This window comes from Mustela lutreola, chromosome 4 (genome assembly GCF_030435805.1).
Source record: "Mustela lutreola isolate mMusLut2 chromosome 4, mMusLut2.pri, whole genome shotgun sequence".
NCBI lineage: Eukaryota > Metazoa > Chordata > Mammalia > Carnivora > Mustelidae > Mustela > Mustela lutreola.
Genome location: NC_081293.1, coordinates 34,252,427 through 34,267,993, shown reverse-complemented (window position 1 = coordinate 34,267,993; position 15,567 = coordinate 34,252,427). Strand labels below are relative to the sequence as shown.

The 15,567-nt window shown below is 36.9% G+C and overlaps 1 protein-coding gene across 1 annotated transcript in view; it reads left to right on the top strand.

Annotated features, from left to right (window-relative positions):
- Nucleotides 1-15,567, top strand: part of KIF11 (kinesin family member 11) — a 41,886-nt gene that overhangs the window by 19,069 nt on the left and 7,250 nt on the right. The window contains exons 13-19 of the mRNA XM_059169447.1: nucleotides 244-451; nucleotides 1,836-2,008; nucleotides 4,079-4,204; nucleotides 4,698-4,856; nucleotides 7,594-7,700; nucleotides 12,534-12,813; nucleotides 15,325-15,547. Coding sequence (XP_059025430.1) covers nucleotides 244-451; nucleotides 1,836-2,008; nucleotides 4,079-4,204; nucleotides 4,698-4,856; nucleotides 7,594-7,700; nucleotides 12,534-12,813; nucleotides 15,325-15,547 — 1,276 coding nt within the window. The remainder of the gene's footprint in view (nucleotides 1-243; nucleotides 452-1,835; nucleotides 2,009-4,078; nucleotides 4,205-4,697; nucleotides 4,857-7,593; nucleotides 7,701-12,533; nucleotides 12,814-15,324; nucleotides 15,548-15,567) is intronic.

Sequence of the window (15,567 nt, the reverse complement as noted above, 5' to 3'; positions counted from 1 at the left end):
AAATTTGTGAGGAAGCATAATTACTATATTAGTTTGGCAAAATTCCTTCCCTTCCAAAATTGCTAGATGAGGGGAAATTCCTGGGCAACTGGATAAATTAGCATGAATTAAAAATGTGTTCTGATACAACATTTAAAATTTATTACTTCTCATAAGGAGAAATCCTTAGGTAGCATAGATATTTTCATTAGAAAATGTTTTCATCATACCCATCTTATCAACATTTTTAAAAATCACATATAGTTGCTTACTACAGTTGAAGAAACTACAAAAGATGTATCTAGTCTCCATTCCAAACTGGATCGCAAGAAGGCAATTGATCAGCACAATGCAGAAGCTCAGGATATTTTTGGCAAAAACCTGAATAGTCTGTTTAGTAGTATGGAAGAATTAATTAAGGATAGCAGCTCAAAACAGAAGGCCATGCTGGAAGCTCACAAGACTTTGTTTGGTAAGTTCAAGCATTTCTAATTATTCTAGTCTGAGATTAATTTCAAAATTCACCATTTAATATTTTAGAACACTGAGGTGTCCATTTCACAAGTCTCCTACAATGCATACACTTTCTGTTCAGACCAGGGATTAATGCTTTTACTGCCTTTGAATTGAAACAAATCTTACTTGGGTTTTTTCTTTTTTTTCCTGTTTTCTATAAAGCAAATTTTAATCATACCCATTGTTATCCTCATTTAGGGGGGGAAAAAAAAACCTTTTTTTTTTTTTTTTTAAGATTTTATTTATTTATTTGAGAGAGCAGGAGCAAGCACAAGCAGGTGGCGGTGCAGGGGAGAGGGAGAAGCAGACTCACTGCTGAGCAGGGAGTCTGACGCAGGGCTCAATCCTAGGAAGGCAGAGGCTTAACCAGTTGAACCACCTAGGCGCCCAGAGAAAAAACTTTTTTTTTTTTTTTTAAATTAATTTTATTTATTTGACAGAGATCGTAAGTAGGCAGAGAGAGCGTGGGCAGGGGTGGGGGTGGGAAGCAAGCTCCCTGCAGAGCAGAGAGCCCGATTCAGGGCTTGATCCCAGGAACCTGGGATCATGACCTGAGCGGAAGGCAGAGGCTTTTTGTAACCCACTGAGCCACCCAGGTACCCGGGGGAAAAACTTTTTAAGTATTAGGGGTTTTTTTTTGTTGTTTTGTTTTTAAGATTTTATTTATTTGACAGAGAGAGATTGCAAGTAGGTTGAGAGGCAGGCAGAGAGAGGAGGAAGCAGGCTCCCTGCCCAGCAGAGAGCCTGATATAGGACTCGATCCCAGAACACTGAGATCATGACCTGAGCCAAAAGCAGAGGCTTAACCCACTGAGCCACCCAGGCACCCCTAAGTATTAGGTTTTGTTGTTGTTGTTTATTTTAAAGGTTTTATTTATTTGACGGACAGAGATCACAAGTAGGCAGAGAGGCAGGCAGAGAGAGTGGGAAGCAGGCTTCCCACCAAGCTGAGAACCCAATGCGGGGCTCGATCCCAGGACCCTGGGATCATGATCTGAGCCGAAGGCAGAGGCTTTAACCCACTGAGCCACCCAGGCTTCCTTAATTATTAGTTTTTTATAATCTCTTTTACCTACTACAATACTGTAATTACTATTAGCTGGAGATCACAATGATTCTTGGTTTACTGCAAACATAGTGATGGGTCTAATAAACTTGCAGAATACTCTAGAACATAATTTATATTTGAAATATTTCCTAGCTGATACAATGAACCAATTATTTTAAGCTTGTTATTATAAATTTTCACAAGGATATAATTTTCTCAACCTCTTTAGAGTACTTCTAACTGTATTAATATATTTATGTCAAAGTTTGTATCTTTTTTCTTTTTGGTATAGGTAACCTGCTGTCTTCCAGTGTCTCTGCATTAGACGCAATTACTACAACAGCACTTGGATCTCTCACATCTGTTCCAGAAAATGTGTCTATACGTGTTTCTCAGATTTCTAATATGATATTGAAAGAACAGTCATTAGCAGCAGAAAGTAAAACTGTACTTCAGACATTGATTGTTAGTAAATCTCTTAAAGTATTTTTCAGGTGTTACTTTGATATGCCTTTGAAAACAATGTTAATTGCTCTTTCATTTTAAGTTTTACAGACAGTTATAAATACCGCTTTAAGAGTAGACTCCTATATATTTTTTAAGGCTTTATTTATTTGAGCGTGAGTGATAGAGAGCATGAGCTGGGTGAAGGGCAGAGGGAGAAGCAGACTCCCTGCTGAGTGGGGAGTCCTATGCGAGGTTCAGTCTTGGGACTCTGGGATCGTGACCTGAGCCAAAGGCAGATGCTTAACAGAGAAAGCCACCCAGGCAACCCCCAGATTTATATTTTTAAAAGCAAATCTCTGCTTTTTTTCTTTTTTTCTAGAGAGATTAACTTCTAAGTGCCAACAAACCTTTGAAACCCTTTTCACTTACATCTTGTAACATTAAGAGCAGGAGTTAACAAGCCTAATAACTAGAAAGGGCAGTTTTGGCACCACTAGATGAATTCAGGGGACCCATCAGTTGTTAGTTGGCTTAGAAATTGGTAAATTTCCTTTTCCTCAAGGGTTCTGGATTGGTTATGTTGATGTTGCAGTTGACCCAGCCAGGGGGGATGTTAGATGGTTGATTTTAAAGTAATGGTAATACAGAAAAGTGCAAGAAAAATAACTGCTAGAATTCTAGGAACACATATGACAATTTATGGGGCCAGATCTCTGTGATCAAGCCCTTAACTGTAAAGATTTTTTTCATAGTTCTGTAGAAGCCACTCATCCAATTACACTAATATTACCTCCTTCATAGCTGATTTGAATAATACTCTTTATTTTGTAATTGTAAGATTTGCGTAGGAAGTCCTTGACCATATTTCTTGTTTTCTTCTTTAGGTAGGCTCTCTGCCTCCCCTTTTGATTCTAACAATATCTGTTGAACATTTTCCAAGTAAATAACTACAAGTATTAGTTAACACTGCCCAGATTCAGTCCTTATATGACACCCAAATTTGACGAAGTTAAAAGATGCTTAGTTGGTACTAACTTTTAGGAAATTGAGTCATGCACTAAATGCAAGACTGTATTTATTGGTGTCTTCCTACCAAGTTATATACCACCTTGGAAACACTGCTGGAGTCGGATGATTGCAAGATGACTGCTGCTCCCACAGCAGGAGTTGAAATGATGATAGCTTTTCTTTCCTAAAGAGTGCCAGTAGCCTTTTCCTTTCACTCTTCACTAATTGTTTCTGTTATAGTTCCTCACCCTGCCCAAGTGAAGGGAACTTAAGGTTGAAGTTTTTTCCTTTTTTGTGAAAATTACCAATCTAAAAAAAAAGAAAGCCCAATCTACATTCTCAAGTTCGTATTTACCTGACAAGCACAAGAACCTTGACAAGTTCTTCAGATACAATAGGATATAAGTCACCAGTTCTTCAAAGTTAAATACCTCTAGCTCAAAACCTACCTTTGAAGGCTATTCAGTCTCAGCCTTTTTGACTAGTAACCTAAACTTATTGAAATTTATTTTGTTAAAATGTACTTGTGCAGTTTTTTAATTTTTATTTTTATTTTTTTTTTAAAGATTTTTATTTATTTATTTGACAGAGAGAGAGATCACAAGTTGGCAGAGAGTCAGGCAGAGAGAGAGAGAGAGAAGCAGGCTCCCGCTGAGCAAAGAGCCCGATGCGGGGCTCGATCCCAGGACTTGAGATCATGACCTGAGCCGAAGGCAGCGGCTTAATCCACTGAGCCACCCAGGCGCCCCTTGTGCAGTTTTTTTAAAAATTTCCTTTATTTGCAATGCTGAGATCTTATCAAATGATTGTCATTTTCCCCTCTTCTGAATTATTTGGACTTCTATTCCATTAGACTGTTAGGAGTCTATCATACACTACATTAACATTTTCTTAATTACTGTTAAGTAGGATTAAGTAACTTAAGATGAATATAAATTCTAGAAACAAATAAGCTCTATAGGCTATAAAGATTAGAGAATGGGAACTTAGGATTTCACTATGCATGTGTTAACAAAGTATTTAAGATACTGTCATTTAACCAGCCACACTTATGGAAGGGAAAATATTCTTTTTAACCAGGATGTACTTAAGACTGACCTTCTAACTTCACTGAAAACAGTTTTATCCCCTGCGATGGCATCTATACTGGAAATAAACAGTCAACTAAAGCATATTTTCAAGACTTCATTGACAGTGGCCAGTAAGGTAACAAATACTGTTCTTCATTTCTCAAAATCAAATTGTTTAAGAAAGGAATTCTAACTATCTGTGTGGCCACATCTGTATACATGCAAAAGCCATAAGTTGTGAGTTGGGAGGAAATAAGATGCTTGCTGCCACTGATGTGATCAACAGAATCATGGCTAAGAAAAATGGGAGAATGATCTTCACAATAGTGCATTTATGTAGGAGCATATATAGCATGCTGTCCTGGGTCAGGGAAGATGTGCATATTCATGTATACATGCATCTGTCTGCATATCTGCCTAAATATGCATAAAATATCTCTGGAAGTATTTTAAAATTATAGCAATGGTCTCTTGAAGGTGAGTGTGAAACTGGGGTTTCAGCGGCTGGAAAGGCAAGACTTTACATACTGTTTTTTAGCTTGTATGTGTTCCATTTTATATGTGTTCTGTTTCACAAGTGTTCAACAAAAAAGAGTTTTTTTAATTAAAAGAAACCTTTTCCTTCAAAGATAGAAGATCAGAAAAAGGAAATGGATGGCTTTCTCAGTACACTGTGTAACAATCTACACGAATTAAAAGAAAATACAATTTCTTCCTTGGCTGAATCTCAGAAGCTATGTGAAAACTTAACTGAAGACCTGAAGACAATTAAAAAAATCCATTCACAGGTATCTCATTTAGGTGATTTGGGGAGCATAAAAAGGAAGTTTTATAATCTTTTTTTAAAAAAGATTTTATTTATTTATTATACAGAGGTCACAAGAAGGCACAGAGGCAGGCAGAGAGAGGGGGAAGCAGGCTCCCTGCTGAGCAGAGAGCCTGATGTGGGACTCGATCCCAGGACCCTGGGATCTCGACCTGAGCTGAAGGCAGAGGCTTTAACCCACTGAGCTACCCAGGTGCCCCTAAAAGTTTTATAATCTTTAACTTGATAATCCCTGTCATGTAATCTGAATGCTGTAAAACTAATTTAGAAACCTGAAGATGTCATAGCCACTCTTGCTTATAACAATAATTAATAAAAAATACTTAAGAATGCTTTTCTTGACCAGTTAATATTTTAGGATTTGCTACATTTAGAACCCTATGCTAAAGATCTATAAGACAAACAAGAGGGGGGTGCCTGGGTGGCTCAGTCTGCTAAGCGTTCAGCTCTGGATTTCAGCTCAAGTCATGATCTCAGGGTTGTGTGATTGAGCCTGCATCACACTCAGGGGAGTCTGCTTGAGACTCTCTGCCTCTCCCTCCCCCTCCACACCTCCTCCTGCTCACACACACTCTCACTCTCACATAAACAATAAGTAAAATCTTTAAAAAAATAAAAATAAAAGACCAATAAGATTATCTTTCATCACACCAGGATGCAGCTAGAGAAATAAACCTCTGGGGGTGCAATTAGAAGTATTTACAATGAATATGTATCTATAGTATAATTTGATAAATTGGTTTTTTCTAGGGTAACATAGATAGTTATTTTCTTTCATAAACTGTATCCTGTTATTATTTCTGTATCATCGATGTCAGACATTTGAATTGTAGCAAATTAATATAATTTTTTTTTTTGAGAGAGAGCAGGAGAGAGTTCATGGGCGCTCGTGGTGGGGGCAAGGGCAGAGGCAGAGGGAGACAGAGAATCTTAAGAGGCTCCACACTGGGCTCCATGCAGGGTTCAATCTTATGACCCTGAAATCATGACCTGCGCGCTGAAACCAAGAGTTGGACACTTAACTGACTAAGCCACCGAGGCATCCAATTAATATGATTCTTAATTTTTATTGATTGTAAATGTGATTTATGACCTTCTTCCATGTAAGCTGTTCTTCACTGCATGCATTAGGCTTTAAACCAAAACCAAAACTACAAACTAGGTAAGTCATAATCTGTAAGATGACATATATAGAAAATAACACCTGGTATTCCTAAGGCCTGAGTAATGAGTGTGTAAAATTTTACTAAATGAGGCTAATTATTACATGACAGAACTCTTTGGTCAATAAAACTATTGACATGATTCAGTGAGTAATAGAGTTTTCTTTTTCTTTGGAAGTAAGGGAAAGGGATTTCATATCCATGTCATCCAAAACGAAAAAGGAAATAAATCCCAGATTTTTAGGCAAGAGTTAAAGCAGGTTTGAAGTTAGAGTATTCGTTTCCCTAATTGATAAGCAGGAAACTCTTTGGAGAAAAGATTAACATCACATTAGTAAAAATAATGTTAACATTTCCTGAGTCCCTCAGTATGTACTTATTCCTGTCTAAGATAGATCGGCTTTTTATATATGAGCTGTTTTGAAATGTTTAAAACTGATAAGCAGCTATTTAAAAACAAGAACACCTGTGATCCAGAAAGTATTTTTAACATGAATGATTAGACTTCCCTGGCTTTATGGAAGTTAAATCTATTTATTTATTTATTTAATATTTTAATATTTTATTTATTTATTTGACAGACAGAGATCACAAGTAGGCAGAGAGGCAGGCAGAGAGAGAGGAGGAAGCAGGCTCTCTGCTGAGCAGAGAGCCCGATGTGGGGCTTGATCCCAGGACCCTGAGATCATGACCTGAGCCGAAAGCAGAGGCTTTAACCCACTGAGCCCCCCAGGCGCCCGTATGGAAGTTAAATTTATTATGTGAGCTGTTTCTCAGATATTCTAGAACTTGAAGTCAGCACTAACAAAACAGTTATGTAAAACCCTGAACACCTACCTACATGTATATAAATCGGATAATACCTTCATTTTCCTCTACTTTGAGACTATAAAAATACTGACAGACATTATTTGTAAGCAGTCTTGGATATGTACTGTCAGCTGATGTGTATTTCAGAGATGTTGGTCAACTGATGGACTGAACAGTGAACAAGAATGCTGGGTGTGTGTTCAGCATTTCCATGGCCTTTAGTGTAGCTGCTTTATTTTGTAAGTTTAAATTCCTATCATGTTGTGTGCCTTAGAAGAACTTGTTTTTAAAGATGCCTAGGACGAGCAAAGGTAAAATTAGATTTTATTAAAATGACCTAGCTAAATTCTGTAAAATGCTTTAATTTAAGTAATGATTACTATTTTTGGACTGCTGGGCCCATCAGATTTTCAGTATTTTTCTCTCATAGTAATGTTATCAGTTAAGAAGCAGCTGGTGCTGTATCCCTGTCAGAGTGGTTCTTAGAGCATAAGGGGACATGGTGGTGTATTTGCTTAGTTTTGAGGTACACTGAAAGTAATTTGTTACTAATTGATAGTTGAAGTAGCAAAGTTTGCTAATTGTTTACTTTTTGAAAAATTCCAATCATATTATCCTTTTAATATCAGTTACACAGCTTTCCTCTATGGGTGAGAAGTGAAATTAAAGTTCTCTTGTCAAGAATTTGTATAATTCTCATCTATGACTTCTATATCTTTCTTACAGGAACTTTGCCAGTTAATCAATCTTTGGGCAGAGAGATTCTGTGCCTTGGAGGAAAAGTGTGAAAACATCCAGAAACCACTAGGTAGCATCCAAGAAAATACAGAACAGTAAGCAGTTTTTAGTTTTCTTTAACTTTCCTCCTGCCTGAAGTTATTTCAGAATAGAAGGTTTCAAACAGTACAAATACTATCAACTCAATTTCTCTTTTAACATTTTATTATGTTTACTTTCTCATTCTCATTCCCTTTCTTTCTTCCCAGCCCCCTCTAATATTTTATGTCTAGGTATCTTTTCTGAACTAGCTATGTATACATTGCAGACATAATGTTCACTTTCCCTAAATACTTCAGTCTATATTTCCTAAAAATAAGGATAATCTCTTATATTACTATAATTATTATAAATCAGAAAATCAGTATTGGTAACTCCTGTTATCTAGTATTACAGACCCGATTCAAATTTTGCCAGTTATCTCACTGATGTTCTTTATAGGAAAAGAAAAAAATTGTCCTCCTGGTCTAGGATTTAATCTAGGATCACACATTACATTTTGTTGTCATGTCTCTTGAATCTCCTTTAATCTGGAGTAGTTTCATAGTGTTTATCTTTTATGACCTTTCCTTTTCAACAGCATAGAATATTTTTTTAGTACAGTGTCCCTCAGTTGGGATTGGCCTTCGTGATTAATTGGAATTTCTCTGTAGCTCCTTTCAAGATATTTTTCTTTGCCTTTAGTTTTTGGAGGTTTGTTTCTATTGTGTCGTCTTACATATTTCTTTGAGGTTATCCTATTTGGATTTACTCAGCTTTTTGAATCTGTACACTTACGCTTGTCACCAGGTGTGGAAATTTTCATCCATTATTTTAGTGTTTTTCAGCTCCATATACTTTCTCCTCTGCTTCTAGGGTTTTGATGATACCCATGTTAGATTTTTTATTGTGATTCCATAGGTCTCTGAGGCTATAGATAGATTATTTTCTCTTTGTTGTTCAGATTGAGTAAAAAAAAATTTTTTTTAAGATTTTATTTATTTATTTGAGAGAGAAAGTGAGAGAGAGGATGAGAGGGGAGAAGGTCAGAGGGAGAAGAAGATTGCTTACAGAGCTGGGAACCTGATGCAGGACTCGATCCCAGGACTCTGGGATCATGACCTGAGCTGAAGGCAGTGGCTTAACCAGCTGAGCCACCTCAGATTGAGGGCATTTTATGAACTGTCTTCGTGTTCCTTTGTCCTCTTTAACCTACTGTAGAACCCATTCAAAGAGGTATTTTATATATTTCAGTTATTGGGTTTTTCAGTTTTATAATTTTCACTTCATTCTTTTTTTCATCTCTTCTGTTTCTTTGCCAAGGTTTTATTTTTTCCAAAAGTGTTTTAATTGTTCACTGAAATTTTTTTTTCCACTGAAATATTTTTATATGGCTGCTTTAAAATCCTTGACAGATTATTCCAGCATTGGAATTATCTGTTTTGGCACCTGTTGTCTTGTCTCATTGGAGTTGTGATTTTCTGGAATGGTTTTGACTGTATCTTGAACATTTTGGTTATGTTAAGAGATTCAGAATCCAACTTAAGTCTTTTTTGGCAGGCATTCACTTTTAAGTTTAATATGAAGGTCCTGGCCCAGTTTTGTGAGCTTTAGTTCCAAAGACAGTTTTGTTTTCAGAACCCTTGCATTCTGGTATTGCTTGGTTCTACCCATATGAAAAATTTTGTATTTTGCTTTTGATGGATGAAATGTTCTATATAGGTCAATTAAGTCTAGTTGATTGATAGTGTTATTTGTATATCTGTATCCTTACTGAGTTTCTTTCTTTTTTTTTTTTTTTTTTTAAGATTTTATTTATTTATTTGACAGAGAGGGAGAGATCACAAGCAGGCAGAGAAGCAGGCGGGGTCGGGGGGGAGCCGATGCCGGGCTCGATTTCAGGACCCTGAGATCATGACATGAGCTGTAGGCAGAGGCTTAACCCACTGAGCCACCCAGGCATCCCTTTACTGAATTTCTACCTATTTGTTCTATCAAGTAGTAAGAGTGGGGTATTGAAATCTCTAGTTATAATTTTAGATTTGTCTGTTTCTCATCAGTTTAATCAGTTTTAGCTGCATATATGTGATGCTCTATTGTTAGATGCGTACACATTTAGGGTTGATATGTCTTAGAGAACTGACTGCTTTACACCATCATGTAATGTCCCATTTTATCCCTGATAATCTTCCTTGTCCTGAAATCTACTTTGTCTGAAACTAATATAAGTACTTAGCTTTTCTTTGGTTGCTATTTACATGTAATGTATTCCCATCCTTTCACTTTTGGCCTGCGTCTTTATATCTTTATATTTAAAATGAATTTCTTGCAGATATCACCTTGCTTTTTCATTATATTTAACAATGTACCTCTTTTAACTGGTACATTTTCATTTGAAGTATTGGGATAGTTGAATTAAAATCTACCATGGTGCTGTTTTCTATTTGTTGCCTATTCTGTACTTTGTGTCCTTTATTCTTTTCCTAATTAAGTTGAGTGTTTTTATGTTTTCATTTTATCTCTTCATTGATTTATCATTTATACTTTTCTTTTTAAAGATTTTATTTATTTATTTGACAGAGATCACAAGTAGGCGGAGAAGCAGGCAGAGAGAGGAGGAAGCAAGCTCTCCGCTGAGCAGAGAGCCCGATGCGGGGCTCGATCCCAAGACCCTGGGATTGTGACCCGAGCCAAAGGCAGAGGCTTTAACCCGCTGAGCCATCCAGGCGTCCCAGTATATTTTTTTTTTTTAAGAGAGAGTGCACATGAGAGTGGTGGTGGGGGGTGGAGGCTGGGCAGAGGGAGAGAATCCTAAGCAGGCTCCGAGATCATGACCTGAGCTGAAATCAAGAGTTAGACACTATACCAACTGAGCTACCGAGGCAAGTCTTATTGTTTATGCTTTTAAATTACCTTTTTAGGGCGCCTGGGTGGCTCAGTGGTTAAGCCGCTGCCTTCAGATCAGGTCATGATCTCAGGGTACTGGGATCGAGTCCCGCATCGGGCTCTCTGCTCAGCAGGGAGCCTGCTTCCTCCTCTCTCTCTCTCTGCCTGCCTCTCTGCCTACTTGTGATTTCTCTCTGTCAAATAAATAAATAAAATCTTTAAAAAAAAAAAAATTTACCTTTTTAAAGTAGTTTTTCTAGGATTAATGATACACATTTTTAAATAATGTTAATACACTTTTAAGTAATTTGCTGTTTCATGTGTGATAAAAGGAACTTATAACAATATGTTCCCGATTTCTTCCTCCCGTCTCTTATGCATTGTTTTCATATATTTTGCTTTTGCATATGCTGTATACACCCAGGGCAGTGTTACTCTGATCACTTTATTTCCTTTTTTTTTTTTTCCAATTTTATTTATTTATTGGAAAGACAGATCACAAGTAGGCAGAGAGAGAGAGAGAGAGAGGGAAGCAGGCTTCCCGCCTAGCAGAGAGCCCAATGCGGGGCCTGATCCCAGGATTCTGGGATCATGATCTGAGTGGAAGACAGAGGCTTTTAACCCTCTGAGCCACCCAGGCACCCCTTTATTTCCTTCTTTGATGTGGCTACTAGAATTTTTTTTTTTTTTTTTTTTTTGCTACTAGAAATTTTTTAATTATATGGCTCATATTATATTCTATTGAATAGTGCTATTCTAGAATTCTAGCTATCACCTCTTTTACTACCTAACTCCTATCATTGATTTTCCAGTTCTGTTGTTGATCCTGTTCATTATACCATGCTCCATTCTGAACTCTTTTTTTCTAGACTCTGAGTCCAGAAAGCATTTCCCCACTTTTTTTTTCTAGTGTCTAGACTTAAGGATTTCTGGCTTTTTCAATAGCTCTGAAGGGAATAGTATAATAGGATTGAAATGGCTGGGGAACACTCTTTTTAAGCTCTCTGCAAGCCATTTTCCCTATCTTCCTGACATTTATTGACTATACCAATGGTTTCCAAAGTGTGGTCCAGGGACTGTGTAAGTCCTGTGTAGGGCCCAGGAACTTCGGGGAGGTTAATATATACTAAAGTTCGAGACCCACTGCCCGTGGCACTTACTGTCATGGATGGTAGTCACTCATGAATAAATTCCATCTTCCTACTAGGTTGTGATTCCTTGAGGGACTAGATTTATGTTGATAGTCTCCAAGCTTTTCACTTGAATTTCTTTTCCTTTTTCAATCATTTCCATTTAACCTGCAGCTGAACTTCGATTTTCAACCTGTTTGCTTCCTCATTTGGTTTCCTCACATGGTGTACCATCTAGTGGTAATAGAGGGTAACTTTCATTCACCAAAGTTCAACTCTGAAGTCTTCAGAGGACTTTGCTTTTCTTTCAGGGTTATGTTGCATTGTACTATGTACACTAGGTGTATAGTTTGTCACACCCCAATATAATCTTCTTTCTTAGTAGAAAGCTTTATAGTTGACTTTGTTTTATAACATTTATAATTTTTACCATTTATTTAAGGTCATAGGCAAGGTAAAACTGCTGAAGAACAGAATGACAGACTGATTGTGGACAGTTTAGGGACTAGACTAGAGACCGCAGGTGATGCCCTTAAGTAACATAACCTAGTAGGAGGAATAAAACACATGGCAGATTTTATTTTAGTAACTGTATAGTCATTACTCTAAGAGGTACAAAGTAAGGCTTCATATCTGGAGGAGAGCTGGGAAAGGTTTTATGAGAAAAGACATTTATAATGGTCATTTAATGACAGATATGATGTCAGTCTGCTATGAAGAGACACTGGCCAAAGCATCCATTCTCAACATAAAAGAGTCATTAAGAACACGGGCTCTAGAGCCAGACTGCCTGGGTTCAAATACACCATTTTTGGACTGGGTGATTTTGGGCAAGCTATAGGCCTTTTGAGTCTAAGTTTTCTGTTTTAACAATATTGTTCTTTTTTTCTATAGGAAATCTAAGGATATAATCAGCAAAACAACCTCTTATAATGCACAATTTTGTGCTGATTGTGATGGCTTATCACAGGAACTCAGACACTTTAATCAAGAAGGTACAAAATTGGTTGAAGAGTCTGTGCAACACTGTGATAAACTTGGTAACAGCCTTGAAGTAATATCTCAAGAGACTGAACAGAGATGTGAGGCCCTGAGCACAAGCACGCTTTCTTTTTCTGAACAGTGGGTATCTTGTTTAAATAAAAGGGAAGAAGAACTTCAGAACTTATTGAAGGTAATAACTTTGTAATTGGAACCTACTTTGGAGGGAATAGTGATCATCAGAAAATTAAATACTCTTGGCTAAGAATTGGTTTCAAAACAGATGATGTTTTAAATCATGAATTAAAATTTTAAGCATAATAGTTAGTATTACATGATCTAGTTTATTATGTACCTGTCTCCTAGAGTTTGAAATTATTTAACTCCTGTGTCTGATCTGTCCTGTATCCTTGGTTTTTGACTCATTAATGCTTTCAGTTAAGAGCACCCTGTTTTTTTTAATATAATTCAAACCTGTTACTGCTTTAAATATTTAGGATATTGTTCTTATTGCTCAAAGGATACTTGATAGGTTTGTGTGTTTGCTTGATCTGAACACTTGCATAAGGCCTTTGTGGCTTGGTTTTTCTCTCTGTGCTATAAAAGGATTTTACTAATATTCTCAGGAACTAGGTAAAAGAATATAAGTTTTTTTTAAAAAGTAAGTATTTTAAGCTGTACATAAGCTATTATTTTTACCAAAAGGAACCAAGGTTAATGGAGAAATAGCTGATTTCAGGTTGAAACAGAAAATTATACCAGATAAGCCTAGAGGTCCTGTCATACCAAAAAGTAAGAGAGCTATTAAAGATTAGTGGGGTTGTATCAAAAATACATAGGCGCCCCTGATGACATTCCTTTGTTTAAAGATAGTATAATTTGAGTATCAAAAGGAATAATTGCTATAATAGATTAAAATCGATTAAATATAATAAAGCTTAGGAATTCATAAAAATTTCATAGGTCTTTTTTGGATCATGTTAGGGAAACAGTGCATTATTTTGAAAACTGGTAAATAAAGGGAAACAGTTGAGCAACCATGTGTCTTTGCCAAAAGAATTCTATCATGGATTAGCAGGATAGTGGATGAAGAAAAGTGTTTCATAGAAGAATCCCAACTAATGCAGAAGAAATGAAAGAATTTGAAAACCACCATTTGCAATCCTTGTGAGATAACCCCTGTGGATATTAGTTACTGTCCAAACCATTTGATAAAAACTGATGGAGAATTTTTATTTCTTTTTTTTTTTCAAGTTTTGTGGGTTTTGGTTTTTGTTTTTGTTTTTTGTAATCTCTACACCCAACATGGGGCTCAAGCTCATGACCCTGAGATCAAGAGTCTCATGCTCTTCTGACTGAGCCATTCTGACTGAGAAGGCAGGCACCCCTTGATTGTGAGCTTTATAATTAATAGGGTGATGACATGGGAACTCACTAATTAATCTTTTTTTTTCTTTCTTTCCTTTTTAAAAATTATATTTATTTTTTTTAAGTAAACTCTACTCCCATCCCTGAACTCACAAACCTGAGATCAAGAGCTGCATGCTCTACCAAATGAGCCAGCCAGGTGCCTCAACTGATTAATCTTTTTTTTTTTTTTTAAGATTTTATTTATTTGACTGAGAGACAGAGAGCACAAGCAGGGGAGTGGCAGGCAGGGGGAGAGGGAGAAGCAGGCTCCCTGCTAATGTGGGAGCCCGATGTGGGGCTTGATCCTAGGAATGTGGGATCATGACCTGAGCCAAAGGCAGCCGCTTAACCGATTGAACCACCAAGGTGCCCCAATGGATTAATCTTAACATGAGAGATGGAACCAGGTATATGTGCTTTTAGCACCACCTACAAAATATTCTTGCCAAACAATTAAAAAGGTATGAGGTAAGGTATCCTATATTAAAAGAGAGTTAAGACCAGAGGGTCTTGGGGCGCCTGGGTGGCTCAGTGGGTTAAAGCCTCTACCTTCGGCTCCGGTCATGATCCCAGAGTCCTGGGATTGAGCCCCACGTCGGGCTCTCTGCTCCGCAGGGAGCCTGCTTCCTCCTCTATCTCTGCCTGCCTCTCTGCCTTCTTGTGATCTCTGTCAAATAAATAAATAAAATCTTAAAAAAAGCCAGAGCATCTTAAGAGCTGGTTTGCCTGGGATAGTCCTTGTTTACATCTGTTGTTTGGAGGTAATTGTTATTAAGAAGGGCCCTTTTCACTCTGAAAAGTATCCCAGTTTAGGTGATAAATTATATGGTCATCTACTTAAGACAGATCAACCAAATCTAATGATAAATTTAAATAAATTGTGAAAAACATTTGAGATAATTGGTAAAATTTGCATGCTGACTAGACATTTGATAAAAAGAAGTCAGTGCTAAGTTTTTTATATGTGAGAGTGGTCTTAAAAAAGTTCTTAACTCTTAGAGATGTATGCTGAAGTAAGTGGATGAAATGATACAGGATATGCTTTAAAATAATTCTATGGGAGGAGGAGGAGTGGTTAATCTTTTTGATCTATATACCCCAAGTGGCTAATCTTGTTTGATAAATGTTGAAACTGGGTGGTCAATACAAGGGGGAATTCTACTGTTCTCTCTTCTCTTGCATATGTTCTTCAAAGTTTTTACTATGGAAAATTTCAAGGTAAGGAAATAATATGTTGAATAAAATGCTGACAACTTTGATTTTAATAATGAAAGCTCATTTGCATCATTTACAGGTTATAAACCAAGGTTGTGAGGCTGCCAGATCAGAGATCACTGAAAAATTAAATGAACATAAAGCAGTTAATGAGAACCAGCGTAACATTTTTTTTGATCAGATAACTACTGATGAAGAAAAGTTAATGACACAAAGTCTAGAACTTAATGAAACCATAAAAATTGGTTTGACTAAGCTTAATTGCTTTCTACAACAGGATCTGAAGCTGGATATCCCAACAGGTACTTTAAAGGGAAAAAGA